This window comes from Mesoplodon mirus (assembly GCF_964341445.2).
Source record: "Mesoplodon mirus genome assembly, chromosome: 7".
Taxonomy (NCBI): domain Eukaryota; kingdom Metazoa; phylum Chordata; class Mammalia; order Artiodactyla; family Ziphiidae; genus Mesoplodon; species Mesoplodon mirus.
The window spans coordinates 132,021,378-132,048,495 of record NC_138983.1 but is presented as its reverse complement, the minus strand read 5'-3'; the positions used below and the strand labels follow the sequence as shown (position 1 = coordinate 132,048,495).

The 27,118-nt window shown below is 41.0% G+C and overlaps 3 protein-coding genes across 9 annotated transcripts in view; 1 reads left to right on the top strand and 2 right to left on the bottom strand.

The window, feature by feature from the left end:
- Positions 1 to 634: 634 nt before the first annotated feature.
- LOC309808466 (small ribosomal subunit protein eS6-like) lies at positions 635 to 1,554 on the bottom strand (the record flags this gene model as incomplete). The annotated part of the gene is made up of 2 exons (XM_082628775.1): positions 883 to 1,554; positions 635 to 745 (listed from the first exon to the last, which is right to left on the bottom strand). The coding sequence occupies exons 1-2, from the start codon at positions 1,519 to 1,521 to the stop codon at positions 635 to 637; spliced, it is 750 nt and encodes a 249-aa protein (XP_082484901.1). The 5' UTR covers positions 1,522 to 1,554.
- A 6,895-nt stretch (positions 1,555 to 8,449) lies between these two features.
- The window catches only part of MSANTD2 (Myb/SANT DNA binding domain containing 2), a 29,486-nt gene continuing 10,817 nt past the window's right edge, over positions 8,450 to 27,118 (top strand). For 4 of the 7 annotated variants that reach the window (XM_082629288.1, XM_082629292.1, XM_082629291.1 and 1 more), the window contains exon 1: positions 8,467 to 8,993. In XM_082629288.1, the coding sequence (XP_082485414.1) occupies positions 8,484 to 8,993 (510 nt within the window). In that variant the 5' untranslated portion in view covers positions 8,467 to 8,483. Of the gene's footprint in view, positions 8,994 to 24,436; positions 24,595 to 27,118 lie in introns of those variants that run through there. The other 3 variants (XM_082629287.1, XM_082629286.1, XM_082629289.1) reach the window with 2 other exon arrangements.
- Positions 16,284 to 26,788, bottom strand: LOC309808128 (endothelial cell-selective adhesion molecule-like; the record flags this gene model as incomplete). The annotated part of the gene is made up of 3 exons (XM_082628122.1): positions 16,284 to 16,492; positions 16,661 to 16,882; positions 26,779 to 26,788. The coding sequence occupies 3 exons, from the start codon at positions 26,786 to 26,788 to the stop codon at positions 16,284 to 16,286; spliced, it is 441 nt and encodes a 146-aa protein (XP_082484248.1).

The following is a 27,118-nucleotide window of genomic DNA, read 5'->3' as shown; positions in this document are numbered from 1 at the left end:
TTTATTTGTTGAATAGTATTCCATTGCATGGATGTACCATGGTTTGTTTTTCCATTAACCTATTGAAGGACTTTCTGGGTGCTTCCTGTTTTTGACAATTATGAATAAAGCTATTATAAACATTCATTTGCAGGTTTTTGTGTGGACATAAGCACTATTGCTGGATTGTGTGGTAAGACTATGTTTAGCTTTGTAAGTGGTTGAACAATTTTGCATTTCCACCAGCAATGAATCAGAGTTCTGTTGCCCCACAGCCTTGTCAGCATTTGGCCTTGTCAGTGTTTTAGATTTTAGCCATTTTAATAGTTGTGTGGTGGTATGTCATTGTTGTTTCAATTTGCAATTCCTCAATAACATATGAGATTAAGCATATTTTAATATGCATATTTCCATCAATATATCTTCTGTAATGAAGTGTCCATTCAGATCTTTTGTCTATTTTTTAATTGGGTTGTTTTCTTTTTGTTAAGTTTTAAGTGATCATTGTATATTTTAGATATGAGTCCTTTATCAAATATTTGTTTTGCAAATATTTTCTCCCAGTCTGTGGCTTGTTGTTTCATTCTCTTAAAAGTCTATTCTTCTTCTTTTTTTTTAATGTCTGATCTTATTTATCTGTTACTCTTAGAGCATCTCATTTTTGACTGGACTCAGACTTAGAAATAGAAGCTCTCAGGGCGGACAGCCTCTGTCTCGTGACAATCTGTTCCTGGCATTTTTCTTTGGCCTCCTTCATTCTTTTTTTGGGGGGGGGGCGGGGGGCCAGCCGCTCTGCAGCATGTGGGATCTTCCCGGACCAGGGCACGAACCCACGTCCCCTGCATCGGCAGGCAGACTCTCAACCACTGCATGACCAGGGGAGCCCTCCTTCATTCTTTAGGCCAAAAGTTTAGCATATTCTATAGCCTCTTCCTTATTCTTCTTAGTACGCTGTTTCTTCAGAGCAATACACCTATGTTGATGTTGCAGAACACGTGGAGTAACAAGACGCTGAATTTTAGGTGCTTTGGTCCTAGGTTTCTTACCTTCTTTGTTTAGGGGCTTTCTCAAAACATACGGGTGGACATCATGTTCTTTAGAGAGATTGAAAAGTTTGCAGATTCTGCAAGTTCTTCTGGGCCCCAGGCGACGAGGCACAGTAGTATCAGTAAGTCCAAGAATATCCTTCTCCCCTTTTTTTACGATGACCAAATTGAGAACACTCAGATTGGCATCCACAATGCAACCCCGTACAGATTTGTGCTTTCTTTCTCCAGTCCTCCTCGGTCTGTAACAGGAATGCCCCTTATTCAGTAGCAGGCAGACTTGGCCATTGGTCAAGACACCCTGCTTCATGGGGGAACCTTGTTTGTCGTACGCACCACTGATTTGGAACACATAACCCTTCCATTCTTCACCCAGAGCGTCAACAGCAACTTCCGTGGCCATATGCTTCTCATAAAAGGTACGAAGTTTTTGTTCATCATCCACTTCAATGAGTTTCCGGCAGTCAGTGGCCAGGAAAGAGATGTTCAGCTTCATCCTGAAGCAGCCGACTGCCTCCAAGGTGCCACGAAAAAGAGCAGTCTATTATTCTTGATTAACAAAAAGTAGTGTAAACATCTCTCTAAGTTAATTCATTTACTACATCATTTTTCTTGTCAGAATAATATTTCATGGAATGAATATAGCAGTGTTCATTTAACTGGTATCTTACTGCTGGGTTTATAGATCCATTCTAATTGTTGGTATTGCACACAGTGTAGAGGTGAACCATCTTGTAACTGAATCTTTGTGTGCAATCTTGTTTTCTCAGTATACATTTCTAGAAGTGGAATAGCTAGATCAAGGGGTTCTTATGTTTTTTGAAGATTTTGTTATTTATTAAAATTGTTCTACAGAAAATATCTCCCAGTTTACATTCTGATTAACAGTACAGAGAAAGCATCTATTTCCCCAATCTCTTAAGTAGTTATTATAAAATGCTTTAGAAATGGAAATAGCTTTCTTTTTTCTTCTGAATACAAAAATAACTCATGCTTATGCTATCATTTAAAACTATTTGCAAATTGAAAGGTTAAAAACAATATTTCATTCTTTTAATTTGTATTTCTTCGATTGTTAATGAAGTTAAACACTTTGTCAAGAAAAATATCTTTAGTCCCACTTAAATAACATTAATATAATGGATATGTAATAAATGTGCCATGATAGTATTCATAAAACATCATTTGAATATTTGGTATTCACATGGTACTTTGCTGGGTATTACCTAAATATGTATAGAAGAGTCAATCGCTAACCACTAAGAAATCACAGTCCAAGAAAATCAACAGTCAGTCAACAAATGTTTATTGAGTGTCTACTATTTGCCTGGAACTATGTTTTTTTATAACAACTTTACTGAGGTATAATTAACATACAATGAACTGTACATAGTTAAGTGTACAATCTGATAATCTCTAACATGCATGCACCTGTGAAACCATCACCACAATCACCTTGTTTCCCATCTCTTAGGTTCACTCTCCTTTGTTTTCTGATGTCTTTTGTCTTGAATACCATTGTTTCATATATTTTGCCTGGTTTTCTAGTTATTCAAGGGAGGAGGGTATATCTAGTCCCTGCTGTTGCATCTTGGTTGATGATGAAAGCCTGCCTGGACTATTCTACATGCTGGATCTAGTAGAGGGAACAAAATGGACAAAATCCTTGGCTTCAAACAGCCTACATTCTAGAGGGGGGTGGCAGACAATAAATATATGAAAAAACTTAATTTGCATAAATAACTGATTTCATAAAATGTGTGTCAATAAAATAAGATGGTAATGTGATAGAGATGCAGTAAAGGTGTCTCTGGTGAGGTGACATTTGAGGAGATGACTTATGAGAAAGAGGCTGTCACTTGAAGAGCTAAGATAAGAGTGCTCCAAGATAAGGATATATGACAAGTCCAAGGGCCCCCAAATAGAAATAAGCTTGACTTACTTTATAGGACAGATACAAGGCCAGTGCAGTTGGAATGTATCTGAGACGGGAGATGAAGTTGGTGTGGTAGGTAGGCTGAGCTTAGAGTAAAAGGGTCTTGTAGGTCAGTGCTCCAGTTACCAACTGCTGCGTAGCACAGAACAGCAATCGTGAACTATGCTAATGAAGCTGGGGGTGCCTGGGGTGAGCTAGGCGGCCCTTGCTAAGGGTCTTGTGTGGTTGCAGTCAGGTGGTGGCTCGGGCTGGGGTCATCTCAAAGCTTCTTCATCTCCCTGTCTAGAGCCTGGGCTGTTTAGACACATAACTGGAGGATGGGACATTTCTGGCTCCTGGGCACCCTCTCTCTCTCTCTCTCTCTCTCTGGTATCTCCACATGGACTTAGGGTAGCCCAATTTGTACATGGTGGCTAAAGGTTTTCAGAGCAAGTATATCAACAGAAACTGGCAGAAGCTTCAGGGTATTTCCAAACCTAGCTTTGAAGTCACACAATGTCACTCCCACCACATTGGTTCGTCGAGGTAGTCACAAAGATTCACCCAGGTCCAAGGGGAAGGAACATAAATTCTTATTATTGGAAGAGCATCACATAATGTGTGGATATGATCTTAAATCATCACACTCATGACAAAGAGTTTGTATTATATTTTTACAGTGGGAAGCCATTGGTGGGTTTTTAACAAGGGAATGATACGCAATGATTTACAATTTTAAAAGACCAATCTGTCAGGATTATTTAGATGCAAAATCAGCGTTCAAGCACCAATCCCATTATTACATACCAGCAAAAACAATTAGAAAATAAAATATGAAAACATAATACCATTTACAAGAGTGTTTTAAAAATACCAACTACATAGGAATAAATCCAACAAAAAAATGTGTAAGACCTTTATGCAGAAAACTACAAACACTTTTTGAGAGAAACTAAAGACTAAATAAATGGATATACTATTTTCCAGGATTGTAAGACCAATTACTATAAAGACGTCAGTTTTTCTCAAATTGGTCCATAGTTTCAATGCAATAGCAATCAAAATATCTACAGCTTTTTCTGTAGAATTTGACAAGCTAATTCTAAAATGTATATGGAAATGTGAAGGATTAAGAATAGCAAGCCACTCTTGAAGAAGGAGGAGGAAGAAAGGAAGAGGAGGAGGGACTTTCTGTACTTGATATAGACTTATCATAAAGCCAGTGTGACCCACTATTAAGGCAGTGTGATATTGCCACAAGGAACACAAATAGAAAAATGGATACATGGACCAATGTAACAGAAGAGCCCAGAAATAGATCCATGCACATATGGACACTTGATTTATGTCAAAGAGACATAAATGCCTTTTTTTGGCATTGCAAAAAAAGGAAGGAAAGGATGGTCTTTTCAGTAAATGGAGTTGGAGTAATTGTGTATCCACATGGAAAGGAGGAAGGAAAGAAGGGAGGGGGAGGCATATACTCTGCAGAAGTACTTGCACATATGCACTGGGAGACATGTACAAGAATGTTTGTAGCAGCATTATTCATAACATCTTAATTTAGAGACAACCCAAAGATTCAACAGTAGGATGGATAAATAAAATGTGATATGTTCATAAAACAGATGATTTTACAGCAACAAAAATGAATAAACTGCAGCCTCATAGAGAATAGATGAATCTTAGTTAAAAACGTAATATTGAATGAAAGAAGCCAGACACAGAATACATGTGATTTCATTTCCAAAAAATTCAAAACCAGGGAAAACTTTTAGCGATGTATAATCAAGTGATAAAACTATAAGGAAAGGCAGGTCAGGATAGTGACTTTATGAGGGAGATAGGGGTTAACATTGGGAAGGGATTGTAGGGTAGGGCTTCTAACGTGCTGGCTATATTCTATTTCCTGTCTTGGGTGGTGATTATATAGTATTTGTTTCATAATTCATATAGTAGTTGTACATGTACGTTTTATGTACTCCCCTATATGCACGTTATATTTCACAAGAAAAAAGTTTTAAAATACCAAGTTCACTCTGGCTACTGTGAAAGCAGGCAAGTATGCAAGTGGGAAGTCCAGTTGTCCAGTAAAGACATGATGGAGGCTTGGACCAGGGTTGAGTAGTCAGATTTAGGAAATAATTTAGAGGTACAGGTAACGGGACTTGATATGGAATTTGAAGGGCAAAAAGATAAAGCAACAAACACACAGACAGTCATAAAACACAGCAAGAGAGTATGCAACAGAATTAACTAAGCTTCTGAAAGAGGAAACATTAATGTGAAGTGCTAAGTTGTGTGAATGGGTATTAGATGGAGGACTTCTGTCCAACAGATTAGGGAAGGCTTCATAGAAAAGCTGGGAAAACAAACACTTGACTCAGATTGTGGAGGAAACGGATAAGGGAGTAGTGTATATTTTACAGGTGGAAGATTTGTATTGTTCTGTACTCTTTTGCCCATTATTATATTTTTGAGACCTTTCATATATTAGCTCTCAAATAAGATTTTATCTACTTATGACTACCCTTTGGATCCACAATAAAAGGTGTAGCATATCACTTCAATCATAGTAGCCATTCCATAAGTCTTGATTAAACCATGAAGTCTTGAACAAGTATATCGCACAACTTCTGGAACCCAGGAGCGGCCACAGGAAGCCAACACGATGATCACATGATCCTGGTGGACTATATAGCAGTGCCTCTATACTATGGAACACATATTAATAGCTTTTACATTATTGGCTTCGTTTTAACTTCAGGGTGTTAACAGAAGTTTTATTATTTTACTTTAAAAATATTTTTTTAATAGATTTATTGATTTATTTTTGGCTGCGTTGGGTCTTCTTTGCTGTGCACGGGCTTTCTCTAGTTGCGGCGAGCGGGGACTGCTCTTCGTTGCGGTGCGCGGGCTTCTCATTGCAGTGGCTTCTCTTGTCGTGGAGCACGGGCTCTAGGTGTGCGGTCTTCAGTAGTTGTGGCACTTGGGCTCAGTAGTTGTGGTCCACGGGCTTAGTTGCTCGGCGGCATGTGGGATCTTCCCAGACCAGGGCTCGAACCCTTGTCCCCTATACTGGCAGGCAGATTCTCAACCACTGCGCCACCAGGAAATCCCAGAAATTTTATTTTTGATACAAGGTTTTGTCATTGGATAGACTGATGGGTGTGGGAATAAAGGGGGGGTATATAGAAATAATGTCTAGAAACAGAAGTTTGTGGGAAGGGAGACTTCTCAGTCAGCCCACTTCATCTAGGAAGGCTTCCTGAATGAGTCAAAGTTGATTTGAGAATCATCCAGAATTAACAGTAGAAGGAGGGAGGATTTTTTTTTTCAGGCTTGTGGTAAAATGAGAGCGGGAGAAGCAATGATTTTAAAACTCCTTGGAGGGCTTCCCTGGTGGCACAGTGGTTGAGAGTCCGCCTGCCGATGCAGGGGACACGGGTTCGTGCCCCGGTCTGGGAAGATCCCACATGCCACGGAGCGGCTGGGCCCGTGAGCCATGGCCGCTGAGCCTGCACATCTGGAGCCTGTGCTCCACAAAGGGAGAGGCCACAACAGTGAGAGGCCCACGTACCGCAAAAAAAAAAAAAAAAAAAAAAAAAAAAAAACTCCTTGGAGCTTCTGATTTCATTATGATTCTAGGCATGTCACTCCTTTTCATACACCTTATGACATTAAAAAACTTACTGTTGGGCTGAATGATAGTGAATTTTACTTTGATAGGTGTTTGAGCTTCCACTAGAGCCCTTAAGAGAATTGGAAATGAGAACACTGAAAACCAGAAGTGGAGAGAAAGCGACAAAGGGAAGATTCTATTAACGAGAGTACAGGCAAAGTGAGATGACAGTAATGTTCACACATGTTTATGTGAACCAGGCACCATTCTAAGGGTTTTATCTGTATTAACACATTTATTCTCATGACAATACTGTGAGGTCATCCTCATTATATAGATGAAGAAACCAAGGCCCTGAGAGGCTAGGGACATAAGTTGGCTGAGGTTGCAGAATTGGAATTTGAAGCCAGGTATTCTGACTCTGGAATTCATACACTTAACTGAGGTGCCAGACTATATCTTTAATTTATTTATTTATTTTTGGAAGGATGTGAAATATTTTTGTTTTTAATTTTTATTGGGGTATAGTTGATTTACACTGTTGTGTTAGTTTTAGGTGTACAGCAAAGTGAATCAGTTATACTATATCTTTTTCTTAGAAAAAGAGGAAGAGATAGCATAAATGTTGGCATTTCTTTGTTTCTTCATATTGCTAACATAAACTACGGTGACATTTTAATATGACATACGGAGACAATTATCTCCTCTACTTCAACCCTATTGCTTATTCCTTTGGCTTTCCAGTGACAACCATGTCATTCTCTGGAGTGATTCTGAGTTTAAAATGTAGCTGACCTCAGCTCTATTTTTTTTAAAAAAACCTAAAATATATTTGCTATTTAAAAAAACGTTGCATAGCTTATTCATATTTGAACAAAAAAATCAGCTGGGGCCTTCAAGTTAAAGATCCAAGATAAACAATTAGATTTTTGGTTCTGAAGAATATTGAAATACCTTACAGCGATGTATTGGACTTGGGGTGTTCATGTGCATTAAACTGCAGCATGTTATGGAGGGCTCAGGCGCGATTACCACTAGTTACCGGAGGTCACAAGCGCTGTCATAACTGGCAGTCTTCTTTTTAGCCTCCTTACACTTGAGAGCATGAAACACTGTGGGAAAAACATGCAACTTCCAAATTAGGGCGGATGGAGAATGGTATTGTAAAGTAACTTTTCTGCTGAGCTCGAGAGTTCCTACCTCTTTAAGTTGTAGACAAACCGTGCAAGCGCAAAAAAGACATCTAACTATTCTACAAATCGTCACACCCACCCAGATTAACTAGAAAATAGATCAGAACTGGAATAAGAGTTGCTCTTCAAATAATGCGCTTGGATTTCTTGAAAAGCTACGCCTCAGGAACTCTAACCCTGGTCCCCAAATGCTTTTTAAAGTCTTCCCCAGAAACCCTCCCCCTGCAGCCTCGGCGCCTTCCTAGCTGTGCCCTGCGCAGGGCTCCCCAGCCTCCGCCCTGGACGTCAGCCTCTGCACCCCGAGGCCAGTTCCGAGTGGGGAGCGGCAGAGCGGAGGGAGAGAGGCGAGCGAGCGAGCGAAATGGTCAAGTCCTCCTTAACTCTGGGCCCCCTCGCGGGCCTCACCCCTCCTCCCAGGGGTTGAGATTGGAGAGGAAGTGGGAAGGCTTCAATCGTTTCCTCACACCAGCGCCCTCATGCCCCCACCCTACTCTTCGGCTCGGGGCTTCGGCACGCCTCACCGCCGCCCCTCGCCCCGGGAGAGGAGCGGGCGGCGCGGCCGGGCTCGCGGTGAGAGGCCTGGGGCGGCAGGCGGCCTCCGCGGGGCCGCCAGGGCCCGCAGCCGTCCGCCCGCTGGAGAGCCAGGCCCGAGGGCAGCCCCGGAGTCCGCGGCGGCCGGATGCGCGGGCGCGTCACTTCCGGGCGGTGCAGCGGCGGCCGCTTGGAAGATGGCTGCGCCCTGTGGCTCGGAGCTGCCCGCCAACTCGCCGCTAAAAATCCCGAAGATGGAGGTGCTCTCCCCGGCTTCTCCTGGTGGCCTGAGTGACGGAAATCCATCGCTGTCCGACCCTTCCACGCCTCGGGGTGCCTCCCCGCTCGGGCCGGGCAGTGCGGCGGGCTCGGGGGCAGCGGCGTCCGGGGGTCTCGGGCTGGGGCTGGGGGGCCGCAGCGCCGCCTCGTCCTCGGTCTCCTTCTCCCCTGGTGGCGGCGGTGGCGGGGCTGCGGCAGCCGCCGCCGCCGCCTGCCGGGGCATGTCGTGGACGCCGGCCGAGACGAACGCGCTCATCGCAGTGTGGGGCAACGAGCGGCTGGTGGAGGCGCGGTACCAGCAGCTGGAGGGAGCCGGCACGGTGTTCGGCAGCAAGGCCCCCGGGCCAGCCATGTACGAGCGCGTGTCCCGGGCCCTGGCCGAGCTGGGCTACGAGCGGACCCCGTCCCAGTGCCGGGAGCGCATCAAGGTAACCGGCCGCCCGGCCTGGGGCAGCGAACCAGAGGCAGAGAGAAGGCGGGGAAGCGGGCCTCGGGGGCGGGGGCCGGTCTGAGCGCAGGGCTCCCCTCCGGGGCCCGGTGGGCGATTCGCATCTCCTCCGCCTTTTTCTTCTCTCCCTGGGAAGGGGGCTTTTTTCCAGATGGCCGCCAGCCCGTAGGTTTCCTGAGTTTGAAGTTGGGCGTGCCTGCCGCCGCCCCTCTTTCTTGCCAATTGAGGATGTTCTTGCGCTCTGAAGTTGGTAGTTTCTCATTGTGCAGCGGGCGGCGGTCCCCGTGCTGCCCGCGCCTCTCGCCCCCACCGCCAGGGCCCCTCGCTTTGTTCCAGGCCGGGGGCTCCTAGGCAGAGGCTTACCGGCCGGGGCGGGATGGAGCAAGGGTAGAAGAGCGGGGCCGCTGAGCCCCCAGTTTAGGAATTTTCAAGTGAGTGGCAGGGGCAGAGCCGTATGAAAGGCGCCTTCGGACGATGGCCTTTGTGTCAGTCGTCTTGCTTCCGACTTGAGCTTGCTTCAAACTCGAAGGGCCACCAAGTCTTGAGATGCTTTGGAGAATTGGAAAGGCTCGGTTGTAGCCAGATAGTGTATTGCTTTCGTGGAGTTAGGAGCACACAGTTAGCCTGGCTGGTAGTTGGTCTGGAATTTGGAGTGTGATGCTTGCAGAGTTAGGTTGGTTTGAGGCCTTGCTATGTTTCTGACTAAACTCTTTCTTGAAAGCCCGTGTTCCCCTGCTTTAGCTGTTGTGCCGGCTGCGGTGACAAGTAAAGTTCTCACTGTGCATCTGGCCATCCTTGTGTACCTGAATGTTTAAATACAGAGGCTTAATTTGGGCTAGAAATTTCACCTCCAGCCGGGTTATCGTTTTGCTCTTCCTACTGACTTTTAACCTAGGAGTTCAGATTTGTAGTCTTGGCAGATACGGAGTTGTTTTTTAGGTAAGCTGGTTCCCTCTTCACAGTGTCTGCTAAAAGATTCTGGTAGGATTCTTTCTCCCAGTTTTCACGGAACTCCTTCTTGTTCAGAGTTATAGTATCTGTGTGCTTCTTTTCTGGCAGGGATGACACTTTTTTGGGAACTCCTTGTGGGGTAGAAACCCAGTAAGAACTATCATACTCACACTAGAGAAGGAGATTGCTCCAAAGTTCCAGAGATCTTGGCTCAAGTAGTGTTCATCTGAGGACATTGTTGCTTAGAAAATTTGGTCCAGAAACCAAGATATTTCAAACCTATTAACTATTGTTCAGGGAATTTGACACCCATTTCTCAATTACAAAATTAAATTGGTTTACCTGATAACATGTACCTCTGGGTTCCATCCCCTCCCCTGCCTTTTTTGAACAAGGATGTCATTAAAGTGATAGTTTATAGGTAGGATTAAAGTAGTAGCTAATAGTAGCCACTGTTCTCTGAATCTCATTTGTTGTTCTGTTCAAGGTGAAATTTGGGGGCGAGTTTTTGCATTGTACTGTTTAGCATCTATCCATGAACTTTTCTTGAGTTTAGACGTGCACTTTAGGTATTTGTAATTGTTTTAGCTTTATTGATATTTGTCCATAGAAATTTCCCAATCAAAAGGAAAAAGAGTCTTATCCAAAACTCACTGCTTATAAATCTCACTGATTATAAAACTGTTTCTCAAATAACCAGGAAATCTTTAGTTGGGTTGCAACTCTGTCCGGTTATGAGAAACATAACCTAAAGCAAGGAAAGGAGATTAAGTGCCTCTGAAGAATTTTTAAAAGAGGATCGTCTTATCTGTCTCCAAACAGATAAGATCAAATTGACCTCAAGCTCTTAGACTATTTTGAGACTATATAGATGATGGTGACGGGTTCTCTGATCCACAGCAGCAGTTGACAAGGAGGGTAGATAACTGTTATTTTGTTTTCTTTTTTAAGTGCCCTCCTCCTTAAGTCTGATTTCAACCAAGAAACCAGACTTCTTCATGAACAATGTAGGTCTTTCCTGCCGGAATTATAAGCTCCGTAAGGACAAGCTCTGGTCTCTCCTATTCACAACAGTATTTCCAGTGCCTAGCACATAGTAGGCACTGGATACATATTTGTTAAGTTCACCAAATAAACTAAGTCTAGAAGGAGAATTTTGGAAAGTATAGAAATCTAGAGCAGTGTTACTCAAACTTTAACCCCAAAACATAGACTTTGAAACCCAATTTGAAAAAGCTGCATTAAAAACTAAGCTCTGTCCCTCTAGGAGGCTTAATATGAATGTAATCTTAAGCATAGAAGGACACGTAGTCACTGAAATCATAGCTTTACACAATCATGAGGTGGATGTCCAAGTACTCCAGATTACATTTATGAAAATAAAAACACAACCTTAGAAAATTCTCTGAGAATCCCAAGCCCCTGAAACAAATCTTTCGATCCTAGTTTCAGAAATGCCAATTTAGGGCTTCCCTGGTGGCGCAGTGGTTGAGAGTCCGCCTGCCGATGCAGGGGACACGGGTTCGTGCCCCGGTCCGGGAAGATCCCACATGCCGCGGAGCGGCTGGGCCCGTGAGCCGTGGCCACTGAGCCTGCGCGTCCGGAGCCTGTCCCCCGCAACGGGAGAGGCCACAGCAGTGAGAGGCCCGCGTACTGCAAAAAAAAAAAAAAAAAAAAAAAGCCAATTTAGAACAAGTAATTCAGAAATCTCTTTCACCTTATCGTGTTAATGAGAACTGCAAAAAGAAATTAAGTAATCCTTTTTGCTTTAGAATTTGCAAAAGAGAAACAAAGTAGTGCAGTAAGATAAGGACCTGGAAAAACATCTTGTATAGGCTAATGTAGCTCACTTAAGTGTGAACTCATGTCAGAGGCTCCCAGGGAAGGAACACCATGTGCGTCAATTACATTTCTGGTCAAATGTATTTAAATATCTATCAAAATTCAATTATGAAGACCCAGTAAATAATTTCTTCTAAATTTGAAAGGAAGCATGATACATAGTAACTTCAGTTTTTCCCTGAAACTTTCCCTTAATCATAGTTTCAATATATTGATGTAGCAGCCTCCACCTCATCATATGAAGGCAACAGCAAGCTGAGTCCTATCCCAGCCCCTTCGTGGACCACCTTCCTGAGTAACCTTAAAGCACGTCACTTCCCTTCTCTGGACTGTGCCTCTGTACAGTGAAAGTATTAAAGTTTTAAATATTGAAATTGAATTAATGACTCTTGGATTTTGCTACCAAAGTACTATTTTTAAATACTCTCCAAGCGAATATGTATATTTCTAAGCACACAGAATTTTAACTTAAAGTCAGATATAAACATTTTTTTTATTGCTGCAAAGACTTTCATTTTGAAGTCTGACATGTCCTGTTATTGGTATTTGTTCAGCCATTTGGATAAAATGGATGTGTTTGAGACTGCCTTGCTACACGTTATTGTTTTGTTCTGAAGTTTTGTTGCCTTTTATTTGTTTGCCAGAAGAAAATTAGTCTGCTAGCAATTTCAGCCTAATTTTGGAGTCAGATAAACAAATAGGTGGTTTTCTGTTCTTTTCTGTAGACCTTGTCTTCATATCTCCATTCGCCAAATACTTGAGTGTTTACTGTCTGATAGGTGTTAGGACGAAGAAAAGAACTGTAATGTACAGTGCAGTTGAAGTCTGTAAACACACATCCAAAGTTAAAAAGCTGTACAAGACAACACAGGGGATAGTATGCAGTGCAGTACTTGATTGAGTGTCGAATGACAAAAGCAGACAATAAGTGTGATAACTGCAAAAGGAGGGAGAGATCTCAGCACAATCCATACTGTAGTAGTTGAAAGACCTATCTAGACTTGGAATTCATGAAAGCATTCACTTCGGAGCCAGATGCTGTATTCACACTTCAGTCAGCTAATCTGATGCACTGCAAAACCCATTCTCAGGTCCCGTATTTTTGGGTGTTCTCCAAAAATTTGCCTCTTGAGGGTTGGCTTTATGTCTTTGAAACAGGTGTGTACTTTTAGGTCTCCCTCAAGTTGAAATGCAAGGTGATTGTATGACCTGAAAAACTTGTCTTTGCTGGATCCGTGCCGGTTGCTCATCAGGTAAAAGTGGTAGGGAGTCTTCTGCCTAACAAACAAGATGATTAATCTTTTAGGGACTTTGCTTAGACCTGTTCATCATAATTCATCATAATCTTTGGAACAAATATTGTACTTTAGCAGACAAATCACAGTATAGTATATGTGGTCTTCATTTTAGCTATCAAGACTTGTCATTGTTTGTCTGTGAGAACCAATAGGGCAAAGATAACTTGGAGCCCAAAGATACCATTGTCCCTGTTTAAGCATTTTAAGACTCTGTGTATCTCTGAGGACTCTTCTCTGGTGTTTGCAGACAAGACTTTCCTTCTGCGTTATCGTTGGAAGATTTTCCAAAAATACGGTATACCACTCAAAGAGTTCGTAAGATTTAGTGAGATTTGTCTCCTTCCATTTCTGTTGTTCTAAAGTCATTGCCACCGGAAAGCTTGTGTGTTCCAGTGTTTTTGTCTGCTTGTGAATCTGACAAAGGCTTGATATGTATCCTAAAAGAAGAGACCATCCTAGACTCCTAGCCATACATTTATATTTAGGCTTTCAGTTTTGGAGGTAAGGGATCTAGTAAGCACATGTTAAAACTGTCCATGAACAGGCAGGCATCTGAGTTTATTTCCTGGCGTATTGGGAAGTCTCCTGAAGAGTGGAGTGAAATATTCTGGATCCTTCATTAAGAGGATATATAAAAGGAAAAAAAATTAGAAAATCCATAGTACAAAACAGTGTAGTTCAATAAAACTTTCTGTAATGATGGAAATGTTCTGTATTTGCTGCAGTTCGGTGTGATAGCCACCAGCCACATGTGGCTGTTGAGCTTTTGGAATGTGGCTAGTGTGCTTGAGGAACTGAATTTTTAATTATATTTCATTTTAATTAATTAAATTTTAAATAACTACATGTGGCTGCTAGTGGCTACCATATTGAACAATGTAGGTAAAAAGTTATTATTCAGAATATTAAAGAAGTCTTTATTTTATGAAAGGATTCTCTTGGCTACACATTCAAACCTCCAAAAGGAGCTCAAAGTTTCTTCTTCTTGCCCTCCCTGTCTCTTTACCCCTGAGTAGGAGGAACCCCATAGAAGTCAAGAGATATGGTCCACCATCATAGGAAGAGGAACTTTTCCTGTAAGGAATAAAGTATTATAACCTCAGTTGGCTGGAGCAAACCATGTCATATTCTTGGTTCTCTAGGACAGTGCTGTCCAATAGAACCTTCTGTGGTGATTTGAGTGTTCCGTGTCTACACTCTCCAGCAGCCACTGTGCAGTAGCCACTGGCCCCAGGTGGTGATTGAACACTTGAAATGTGACTGTGAAACCAAATTTTTAATCTCAATTTTAATTAATTTAAATTTAAATAGCCATATGTGGCTAGCTAGTGGCAATTATATTGGCCAGAACAGCTTTGGAATAATGGTGTTCAAACTTTTCTGCTTATGTACTCCCCAAAGAGTTTTGAAATCCGTGCTCTCTTGAACATTTTAAAGCTGACATTAAAATGTTTTCATCATATGTTTGAAAGTTTATGGGAAATTAACAGGGTATAGGACATATTAAATCTAGTATAAGATGAGTAAGATGAGAATTGGCTGTAAAATTTATTGAGTAATGTACTCTGAATCTGAAAGATTCACCCCAATTCTTATCTATAGGTTTTATCAAATGTACCTTGAAAGTGTTGATGATCAGACAGTATTCCACTTACATTTAAAATAAACAATATCACTAACCTATATTCCTTTGGCTATTCTAAATTCAGCAGCCAAGCTGCATGCCTAAAAAATACATGCAAGACTGAGAATGACAGGAATCCCTAAGGTTTAAGGTGCCTTGATCAGTCATTAAAAAAGGCATATAGGTACCACAATTAAAGACCACTGCTTTAGAACTTTGAGCATCTTTTCGATATCCTTCTTGGCAGATGTAGAGGGCCTGGGCCCTTGAATTCCACTGCCCATAGGAAACAGGAGAGAGGTGTGGAGCTTAACTCTTGGCTGAAGTCCAAGCACTTAGGGGAGGATATGGAAATCTTACCCATTCCCTATCATCAGACTCATCTGACAGATTAATCACAGGGTTTCTTTAAATACTAAGGTCTGAAATAAGGACTTCATTTTTTAAAAATTATTCACCAGCAGATACTCGAGTGCCTCCTGTGGGAGGCCCTGGAAATACAGCAGTGTACCAGGTACTGCCAAGGCGTCCGCCTTCCGGGGCAGGAGTCAGGCTGCTAAAGCGCCAGCACTGTGACCACGGCCCGGGTGTTGTGTGGACATTAGGCCCATGGTGCTGCAGGCGCACACAGGAAGGGCATGTCAATTTAGGCTTTCAGGAAGTGGATCGCGAAGGTGAGGGGGGACTAAATTGGGCAGCAGGGAAGAGAGATGGATCACTAGTTGGGGTAAAAGCCCAGAGGCAGCATGGCCTAGAGTGGTGCAAACTGCAGATACAGTAAAATCTATTTTGTCCAAGAATCCAAAGTTGGAAGCATCCAAATAATGCAGTTCCAAAAATTGTAAGTGATCAGCTGTTTAAAAAGGCATGCCTTTCAGTTGAAGAACAGTTTGCCGTAGCTCATGAAGGTACGCTGTAGACACCATGAATGACTGTTCGGTGGTGTCATCAAGGACCTTGTCAAAGGGTGGAGCCGATAGTTTTGGGTTAACTGCGGACATACCAATTCTAGAAATTTATATGTTTTGATAAATGACTTTTATAGTTTGAATTGCAGTTATGCAAATATCCATTATCTATCTCATTCCTTAATTTATATACTAGAAAGAAAAGCAAAGCAATGCATCTTTTTGAGCAAACAACAAGAAGAAATATATTTTACCCTGTGGCCTAGTACTCACATAACATACCTATATGTGCATAAATATATACATGTATATGTATAACTGAAACACATTTCACAAAATAATAACAATGCTTATATAGCATTTACTATGTGTCATCCACTGTTCTTAGTGCTCTACAAATATTAACTTATTTAACCCACATAATGACACTGTACTTAACTGTGCAGTACACTCTGGTATGTTCCACCCTATTTGAACGCAGATCTTCTAGCCCCAGCGCCTCTTGAGTAACCTAAGTCTGCAGTGCAGCACGTGCCGGCACCTGGCAGGGCCTCTTTCTCCAGCCCCTCCCCACACCCTCCTCCTCCCCCCACCCCGCCAGTGCTTTTCAGCATTACCTCCCCCGGCACCCCAGCCCCTGTGGTACGTCATCTTTCCTCTACCCCAGCCGCACTCTCAGTGTCTCCAGAAGGTCCCTCACCTAAAACAGGTGCAAAGAAGACCTGGGAGGATGGGGGCGACCGCACCCACTGGTATTGGGCAGCGGGCTTACTCCTTGGGGACTGGCAGCTCAGGGTCACGTTGGTCCCCACGTGGGGCACGCCCCGGAGGCGGCAGGATGGAGGAGCTGGAGGAACTGGGGGAGGAGAGACAGGTTAAAAACTCACATCCGGGGGCCAGCGGCTCCCCCTCCCCCGATCCCACACGCGGACCCCCATCACTCTGTTTGCCCCTCTCCCAACCTTCACACTCAGTCATTTGGGGGAGAGACCTGCCCGACCTCCCATGGGTGCCTCTCACTTACCCAGCACATTGAGTTCTGAAGTCTTGCTGCTGTGACCTCGAACAGTGCCTTGACTGTCTTGCAAGTTCACGGAACAGAGGTAGGGTCCGGAGTCTTTCTCCTGGAGGCCCTGCAGCCGCAGTGACACATTCCGGGAGGGCATGGGGTAGACCAGGGATGCCCCAGCTTTGCTTGATGTGACCCCGCTGATGTGCGCCAACACCTGGTGGGCGGGCGTCACACCTCCCCATTATTACTTGTCTGCTCTGTGCCCAGGGCTCAGCTAGGCCCCCTCCCCCAAACTGGGGGTCTTCAAATGCCCCTCACCTGCACCACCCCCTCTAACCTCTACCAGCTCTGCATTCACCCCGGTCTCTCAAGCTACCGTCTCACCGCCCGGGGTGTTCTGCACCAGAACAGGTCCTGTTCCCCCGGACGCTGTCTCTTCATCTCCCACTCGGGGTGTTTAGAAAGGTGCCCACAACTCATTAAAATTGCCCAACGTACTAATGGGCCAGAAGCTGCAGTTAGATAAAAGAGGAATGGAAGAGAATGAGGTGAGATCAAGTTGAGAGATCATTGTGCTACTTTAGACTTAAGGTATCAAAACTCCAGAAACATTAATTTGGAACAGGTCATGTCCCAGGTATTCTGGTGAAATATTTTATACTGTGTAGTTCTAGACAGCTGGAGCCTACTGTTTGAGGGAAAGGGTGAAAGGAGGTGGGAAGCAGTAAGAAATGAGACGGGAGACATAAACACGAGGGCAGGTGATGGGCTAAGGAGTTTGGACTTTATCCTAAATTATCAAGGAATTTTCAGCTGGGGAGTGACATGGTTCATCTTAGGTTCCAGAACTGGCTGTAAGGCAGAAAATGAATTGGAAAGGGTGAGACTGGAAGCACAGAGACCATTTAGAGTCTCCTTGCAGTGAGCTAGACAGCAGGTGAAATAAAGCAGTGGCAGTGAAAATGGAGAGAAGAGAACAGATTTCAGATATACCAAAATTAGTGGAGCTGTTTTGGAGAATCTGAAAATTCTAATTTATTGGATTTATTAGATCTTAATCTGGCACACAACTCACTATGTACTTCTCTACCAGCTTACCCAGAGGATTCTTAGTTGTAGTCCTCAGAGATCATCACAGTACATCATAGCCTAAGTTTTAAGAATTGGTTCTTTTTTTTTTAGCCTTGCCGCATGGCACGTGGGATTTTAGTTCCCCGACCAGGGATCAAACCTGTGCCCCCTGCAGTGGAAGCGTGGAGTCCTAACCACTGGACTGCCAGGGAATTCCCTAGAGTTGGTTCTAGAACCCAGTGAGATCCAACTAAAACACTGTTTTAGGGCAGTCCTGTCTGTGTTACATCCAGGCTATATACAGACTCTTGATTCAGATCCAAAATTTCAAATGTTAATTGTCATGCAGGCACTCTGAAGTCTGCTCATATCACTAGGATGAGGTAGAATAGCAGTCTCCCGTCCCCTACCCTTTGGATGGTTGTATCTGTGTAATGTTTACAAAATGTTAAAAAAAAAATGGGAGAAAAAACTTCTTGAGTTTCAAAATCAAAGACCAGTACCACAAAAAGCTCTAGATTTTAGACAATTGTTAGGATTGCCCATTGATTATTAGGTAGTCTTTAATTTTATTTCTGTTGTGGGGATTATGCAATGTGTTCTTCTGCCTGCTGTTTACCATTGCAAAAACTCCCTTCAGTGTTCAAAATGAATGCTTAATGACTCTGTACCTCGTGTGCTGCATATGTTACAAATTATCTGGGGTTTGTAATCTATGTGGCGTCTTCCCCCTATTGTTCTGAATAATTGAAAAATGTCTTCATATTGGAATAAGGCATGTATTTACATCTGTATAATTCTTACCTATTCATAGTTGAGAGAGTCCTTGAGAGCCAATGGAAATACTTTTTTTTCTTGGCACCAATCAAGTGAGTGTTACCTTGTCACTTAGTGGGTGGGATGTGGTGTTATTTCTTAGTAAAATACAGACCTGTGTTTATCCTCAGACATCTTAGGAATAGCAGCCATCATCTTACTTTTATATATGTGTTCTTGGCTGTATTCATAAATTACAGTTTTTGAGCTACCAAATAGTACTTCATTCAATATAAAGTGATACAATAGAATGGAAGTTATTTACCTAGATATGTTTTCTAGTTGCATTTTCTCAGCCTGTGTAAGATGACTTTGTTGTAATAGCCTGAATTTTTGAAACTCACAATGTTGTTTCTCTACTATCTACCTTCAGATTACTTCATTTATCCAAAAAGTCAATTATGTTTGTACTTGATATTAATAAAACCAGAATAAAGTTCATATCTACCAAAACCTGCTTTTATCATTATTATTTAAAATTTACAAATACTTTTCTCTAAATGGATAGAGCTGGTTTATGATTTAGAAAGAAGAGTGTGATAGGTCAAAAAGTACCTTGACCTTATATTTGACCTCTCAACTGCCACATACTGTCTTAAGGAGTTTTCATTTATTCATTCATTTAGCGAAAATCTATTGAGCCACTTCTGGGTGCCAGGTACTGGGAATACTTCAGTGAATAAAACTGAAAAAAAAACCCACCTGTCTTCAAAGAGCTTATATTCTGGTAGAAAACAGTATATTTTAAATATGTTAATTCAAAACAACACAATTAGAAAACCACTCAAATATGATATTCCTTTATATCGGCCTCATTGATCTTAGAAAGTTTGAGCTCTCTACCTTTCATTATGCATAAGAAATAGAAATTCATTTGCCTTGGCTTTATTAAGAATGATTTACATGATTTCATATTACGCCTTCTTATTGTGATATGTTCAGTTGTCACTTTTACCCCTCCAGGCAGCAAAGTGCCATATTGTTGGTATTCATGCAGTCATTAGATAATAAGCACGTCTGTGCTGGTCCTGAAGGTACAGTTTTCAGCGGAAATAGGTAATGTTCCTTCTCTTTTGTACAAATTAGGAATCATGGTTAAGAGTTGGACTTGAGAAATCAGAGTTGTGCCAATTTTAGAACAATATAAAATATTTTTAATAAAAATTACGTAAACCACATTACAAAATTAAGAGAAAAAAGCAAGGGAAGAATTTTACCTTCTCCACTGTAGCATAACTACATATCTGTGAAATGTTATTTTTCAAGAAGTGGTGAATCTGATTTTAATCCCAGTAAAATTTCCATGCACCAAAATTGAGAGGTCTACGTGCTTTTTGTTTTATTGAACTCCAAGAAAATATAAAGGTCATTCATACTTCTTATTTGATTCATGCCTGCCACCTGCTTCTTGCAGACAGGTTGCCCAGTACGTGAGGCCAAATCCTCACTCTGGATGGGTAGTTAGGATTCCTTTTTTCTCCCTTGTTTATATATCAGTGTGTTAGTCACCATATTCTTGCTAAGACTATAAACCTTTGAAAATGGTTAAATGATTGGCTTTTAACTATAAAAGAATAAATATGAGTGAAAAGTTGAAGCTGTGATGACAAAGCCAGGTGTTTATGAAACTTGAATAATGTGTGGCAAAAACATGTTTGTATAACAATGTTACTTAACATGTAACAAACCTAAATCTAAGTATAAACTTTTACTTATAGATTTCACATGTTATTAAACAAAAACAACTTTATAAAATATTTTTTAAGTACTAATAAAACTAAAAAAACAGAAAAATCAAGTGAGCATTCTTTTAACATTGGATGGTGTGGTTTAGCTGAAACTTACTTGCTTTTCCAAACAAGGTTCTGATACTGGCTGCTAAAGTAAGGTTCTTTTGAATTTGTTATTCTTACCATGTGCTTAGTGATAAAACTTCGCTGCTACTTTTTCTCTACTTGAACTGACCTTTACGTAAGGCACCTTGGTCTCCAAATGGTGTGACTATCATTTTTGTAATAATAACAAATAGTTAACATTTACTGAGTACAAGCTATTAAGCAAACACTGTTTTAAATGCTCTGCTTGAATTTCTTCATTTAACACAACAAATCTATGATGGAGGTACTGTTATTAGCTCCACTTTACAGATGGAGAAGTTGAGGCAGAGAGATTAATACGTCTAATGTCACAAAGCTAGCAGGTGGTGAAGCCAGACTAAGGAGTCTGACTCCATGCTCTTAACCACTTGATTATACTGTCACCTTGTGAATTATCAGCCCACCTTTATTAAAATTTGACAGTTGAACTAATATTTTGGCAACAATGAAATCATAAAGTCATAAATGCCAAAAATACCAAAATCACATAGCAACTCCCAGATGGACATCATTGTGCTCATACATGTTTCTTGTCATGGAAATGAAAACACAAATTTAAAAAATTCTTGCAGATAATTCATGGTGTCCTAAGATTGTAAACACAGTGAGAAACATTGATTTGGAAGTCCCAAGGAAGAATTCAAAACAAGTGTTGAAACATAAGACTTTTATTGTAGAAGGCTCATTCAGTCATTCATTCAAGCCTTTATATACGTGATGGTATTTATTGGACTACCAACTGCTCTTAAAGGAAGTAAGTTTGACATTATAGAAGGAGAAACATTTACAAAGTAGAATTACTTTTTGACAGTAAAAGTGGGTAAGGATGTGGCTTACCAAAGGAGGCCACGGAGTGTCCATTATTTTATGCCTGCCATTGTTCACCTGATGTGTAAATGATTTGGATACTCTTCTTAGAGATGATGAGGATGAGATGGACTGTCTTGTATAATATAGATATACAAAGAAGGGAATATGCATATGAAGAAAGCTAAAAATAGAATCAGAAAATGAGAAATCAGAGTACAGGGAGTATAGCAGTAACCTAGGTAAATATGGTTACTTCAGCTAAATAGTAAAACGAGCTATGAACTTCCCGGCAACCATGGCAAAAAGGTAAATAGAGTGACTTTCTGTACTTTTCAGTGTCTGCAGGAGAGAAGCGTACCAGGTCCTAGTTTTGAAAGCTAAGATGAATTTGCATTAAGGACACTGATAGTGACCTTGGATAAGCTCTTACCTTTCTCTTAGTTCTCTTTTCTTTTAAATAGCGATGCATCACATATCTTCTGTGCTACGTAATACACTGCCCGGACCCCTCCTCCAGGAATGAGACACTGGTGCGTCCCCACCAGCTGCCTGGAGCACTGATTGGTGATGGCTTCTGGTTGGATTCCTCCCAGGAATTTCCCGTTGCCCGAGGTTAGGCTCCCTCTCCAGTGGCATCCTGGACCCAGTGATTGGTCGGTGCTGAAATACAAAGGTACAGCCTCCTTGCCTCAATTCGGGGCAACTCTGAAGGGTCATCCAGGTTCCATACTTCACTTTAGGATTAACCGAGGCCTCTGCTGCAACTGTGAGTTACTTCAACTCCTCTCTCTGCCCCATCCTGCTCCTCGTTTGCTCACAAGTGCTGTTCTGAAGAGCCCTCCGCTCTAAGCCTCCTGCACGGTCTCCTCAGCGTCTGTTTCCTGGGACACTCTCTTTTAGCCTTATTGTAAAAATTAGAAATAATAAGTGTAAACTGCTTACCCCAAATCTCAGCACACGGTAGGCACTGAGAAAATGGTAGTTATGGTTTACTTTCATTGCATGGGACATTGAGCCACCTGTGGAAATGCTTTGATTTTTGTAGAAGGTACAGACATTTTTTCATATGGTGATTGCTTTTAGCAATGCTCATAAAGGTAAGAGTAAAATATAAAAATGCTACCAAATGAGCTTTAAAAAGTGTTATGATTACCTGAATTTCTTTCTCACAACTTCCTAAATAAGTTCAGGTTGCCCAAGGACAGGCGCATAAACTTAAGACAGGCTTATTTTCAGATTTTTCATAAAAAGTTTATATGTCAGGATGTGAAGATGTATTCTTTTCATGCATTTATGACCTATAGTTTATACCATGTAAATGCAAAAAAAATTTTTTTAAACCCTTTTGAAGTAAGTTAATATTTACCAGGTTTTAACAGTCGACTGAATCTTGACTTAATGCTTGAACCCAGATATCTTGATGGAGGATTTCTAATAACCTTTTTAGATGATTTTATCTTAGATGTCCAAATTACTTTTTTTCGCAACCAAATACATAAAACTTACTAATGGGAAAAAAATCTGTATTGTAAGTTATCTTTGCATCATAGATGGTAGTTTTTAGTAACAAAATAACTACAAAACAGAATCACATGGTCACCATATGAAAGGAATCAAGTGACCTATTTCAGGGGTGAGCCTGCTCTACATAAACATTGGTCTCATGAGTATAAGAAAGTACCTTTGTGTTTGGGAAGCTATACAATGTTGTAATGATAAAGGTCTGTGAGGATTTTTGGAATGTGTGTGCATGTGTGCACGTGTAATGCCTAACCTTTAGACACCGCTGATTACAGAACAGTCAGTGCGTGATGCAGGGTGTTTGTATGGCAGGACTTTAAAGATGAATGGCTCTCACTGCTATCCTAGATCTATTTTAGGTAATTCTCTTGAGTGTGTTTTCTAGTTCTCACATACTAATAAAAGTTACCATTTTAATATCATCCAAATACTACTTCTAGGTGGTGCCGTGGGATGGGAAGTACTGAGAAAAGATTCAACAGAGATGCTAATGTAGCAACGTCAGAGGTAATATAGGAGATCAGATGAAAATAACCTCTAATTCAAGTCAGTGCTTTACCAAACAACTGATTTCTTTTCCCTTTTAGGTGGAAAGTTCTAGATACATAGTGTTATCTGACTGTGCTTGATGACTACCTGCTGCTTTTGTCTGAAATAGTTAAGTAGTTCAGTAAACCCTAATATTTTTACCTGTCTTGTTCTAAATGGAGAAGCCCTTGAAGATGTCTAGAAGGGTTCTTGTATCCCAAAGAAGCCCTTAAACATGACCATACATACTAGGTATAGCTTATCTAGTATTGCTGCCAATGTGAGATTTTGCATGAGTATCTGTATGATTTACATACAGAGTAGAGTTAAAAGCTTTATGGCCATGCAAGTATAGTTCCTTGAGCAACGAAAGGTATTTGGTTCTGGCGATTAGTATTGTCCTCATTGAGGGCTTTTTTCTTCATAATCTGAATGGATTAAGACCCTCAGCTCCTAGCATGGAGGAAGCTAGAAAGCTTAGGAGTTGATACTCACTGAGAACAAAACTTCCTGAATGATTTGTTCTATGCAAGTATTTCTCCCTCATGAAGACACACTGACCAGTTATAGACACAAAAGTGAGTCGTTGAGAGGAAGACTGGGGATGAAGTGCAGCTGATGGAATTCAATCCTGGACAGTCCCCACAAAGACTAAGGCTCCCGAGAGGCAGGAGTTCTTGGTTTCTGGTGGTCATTCTTCTGTCTGACCCTGTTAAAATCCAGGAAGCAATTGAATCTTTTTTTCCTTTTCTATCTTTGACAGAACTACTGTCAAAGAATATTATATTCTTGAATATTTTATTTATTTAATTTGTAAGGCATAAGAAATAATAAAATTTGGACAGGGTTACAGAGTTCCATTTGGCAGGTAATCCCGCCGCCCCCCCGCAAAGAAAGTGTAACATGGTAGATATTTTAAAATAGCCTTGCCCTCTGCTGTTAGTCCTCCTTTGTTACAAAGAAATTAATTTGCTTTGCTAATTATAGCTGTAACTGTTTTATACCCTTTAGGGCTCCTGCTTTTTTCAAAAGGTTTTAGGAGTCCTACCTACCTTGGATTTATTGATTTTTATAAATATAATCCCTCGTTGTGGTTAACCGATGAGTTTCCTGATTTTCTTTGCTAAAAAAATGTTGATATTCTTGGTAGTGATTTACTACTTTCAAATTACCTCAGTTCATTTAATAAATATATATTGAACAATTCTTATGTGACAGGTACTATTCTGGGCTCCGGAAAACAGCGAACTAGGCAGACATAACCCCTGCCTCATGGAACTTACAGTCTAGTGGAATAGCTTTCTTAGGATACAGTAACATTCTGTGAGTGGCATTTGGTAATTTTTCTATGCAAATCCCTTTTGAAGGAATCCTCACTTGTCTTGGGGCCTCGGCTCCTCATTTGTTAATTAGACCTAGATGATCTCTAAAGTTCTTTTCCATTCAAAACTTCTGTAATGTTTTGGAGGTTGGAACCTGGTTTGCTATCAGAGCGTTGGGCAGCTCCACCCACTCTCTGTCAATGAGTGTATTACAGAAAGTTTTACAAAAGAGGCACTTGGCAAGGATGGTGACACAGATAGGTAATGAATGGTATTAAGTGCTGCAGGAAAGTCAAATGAGTTCAGGACAAAGTTTGAGGACCATTGTTCTTAGTAATTAAGAAGGCATTGCTGACCATGACAGTTTCAGTGGAATAATGGATCAGATTTTGATCCCATTGAGTTAAGGATTGAATTAGTGTAGACTTTGCCTATTCCTTTGAGTCCCTTTAGTCTTCAGGCAGTGTTAAAATGGGGAAATGTTAAGGCTTAGCCATTATCCACTAAGGAAGGTAGTCAAGACTTACTTTCCTATACTTGTTTCTAGGTGTGTGCATTTCCCTAAGTTGTTACCTCAGGTAATTTATATAGCATCTCTACTGATAACTTAATCAGATAGTGAATGATCAAGTACTATGTGATACAACTGGAACAGGTGATCAACATGTTATGAATCATTTATTATTGTTTAATTGCCACTTCAGAAAAAACATTTCTTCCCCAGCAGGTAGAAAAAAAGCGCTATATTTTTGTGAAGAGTAAGTTGATATCCTTGTATGCTTTTACTGATAGAAATTGTTTCCTTCAAGAAATGGGAATTTTGCTAATTTACCTCTTAAAGGAAATATTAATGCTGCTTTATCTAAATGAGCAGGATACTGAGGAAACTGGAGAAGTTATTCTTGAACTGGCCCCAGTCTCCAGACTCTCTTGTAAAACCTATGACACAGACTAAGTCTACCTCATTTTAGGGTTTCTGACTAATACCTATTATATTTTTTTTTATGGAAGAAACAACCACATGGCATAGAGCTGAGTTTCTTAACCGAAGGTTCTTGTATGAGCTCTTCAGAGAGTCCATGTTCCCCTTGACATTGTGTGGAACAGTTTTGTATGTGTGTTCTTCTGGGGAGGGAATCCAGGACTCAGAAAAGTTAAGAACCTCTGCTCTGGAGTGGAAAAGGAAAAGGAAATCTTAAGAATAAAAAGGTTTCTCACTTGCCAAAACTTCTGTAGCGCTAAGAACCGGGGAGTGTGAAACAAGTGCTGTTTTTGGTTTTGGTTTTCCTCTGTTGGGGTTTTTGGTTGGTTGGTTTTAAAGGATTAGGTGATTGGCAAGTCAGTTTGCCAAATTTTTAATGTACAGAAAACCTAAGAAAGCAGGTAGTAAAGCTGCTACTGGCCCCAGATGGATTTCACCTTAAGTGACTTCCTCATCATTAGTTACAGCTCTGCGTCAAAAATATATATAGTAATTTATACTATGTCCTTAATGTCCCTCTTAACTTTGCAGAAATGTTTTTACAGTTGTCTGCCATTTCAGGTTTTCTTTTCCCCTGCCTTTGTGCTCACAGAAAATAAAACTAATTTAAGAAATGTTGAATCTTTCTTAGAGATATTGAAATAAACTCAGTATTGTTCTGTTGCCTCAGTTAACTAAGAGCAACTAATCGCAACACAGTAAAGCAGTAGCTTTAGTTGAAAGGAGGAGGATAGATCTATTTCACAAAGGCTTCTTTTGCTTTGCAGTACACATCTGCTTAGGCTGAGGTACTGTTCCTAACACTTATAAACAGTCACTGGAGATTTGCTCCCAGTGTAATTTCCCCTATCTCTTATGGAATATCATATGTGATTTTTAAGACTTTGTTTGCAAATAAGTGTATTCTTTATGTAATCATTTGGGTTAAAGAATTTTAAATTTATCATATTTAGTTGGCAGAGGGTTAAGATAAACCATAGTATGTAAGTCATTTCTAGTATGGCCAGTTTGACAACTACATTTGAAAATCTGTTTCACTGCTTGTTTTTTCTTACAACACTGTTTCCTGCTGTTATAACTAAGCTGTCCTCCCTGCAGTGTGACTATTTTCATCTGACATCTTAGACTGATCATGCCGGTGTTTTCTAAACAACACGTTTATATGGCAATTATGCCTTATTTCTGTTCCTCCCTGTTACATACCCTGTTCCATCGACAGACAGTTCTGTTAGAACAGTGGTTTTGTCATGGTGATGAGTTTATGATTGTATGAAATGGGGCCAATTTTGAGAAAATGATTGAACCAGTAGCAGAATTGGTTGGCATGTGCTCATATGATTTATTTAGCTTGCTTCCTGCTTTGCCACACCAGGGAAGAGTTCTGTTCTTCCCACTTCTTGGACGTCGAAGGAGGGATTGGAGGACACTGAAACAAAAGAAACCTTATTTTTACCCCCCAAAGTAGCTTATATAATGTCAGGAAGGGCTTTGATGAAACCACTGGCCCTACTTAAAGATCTTATTTTCCAAGCCTTTCATTATT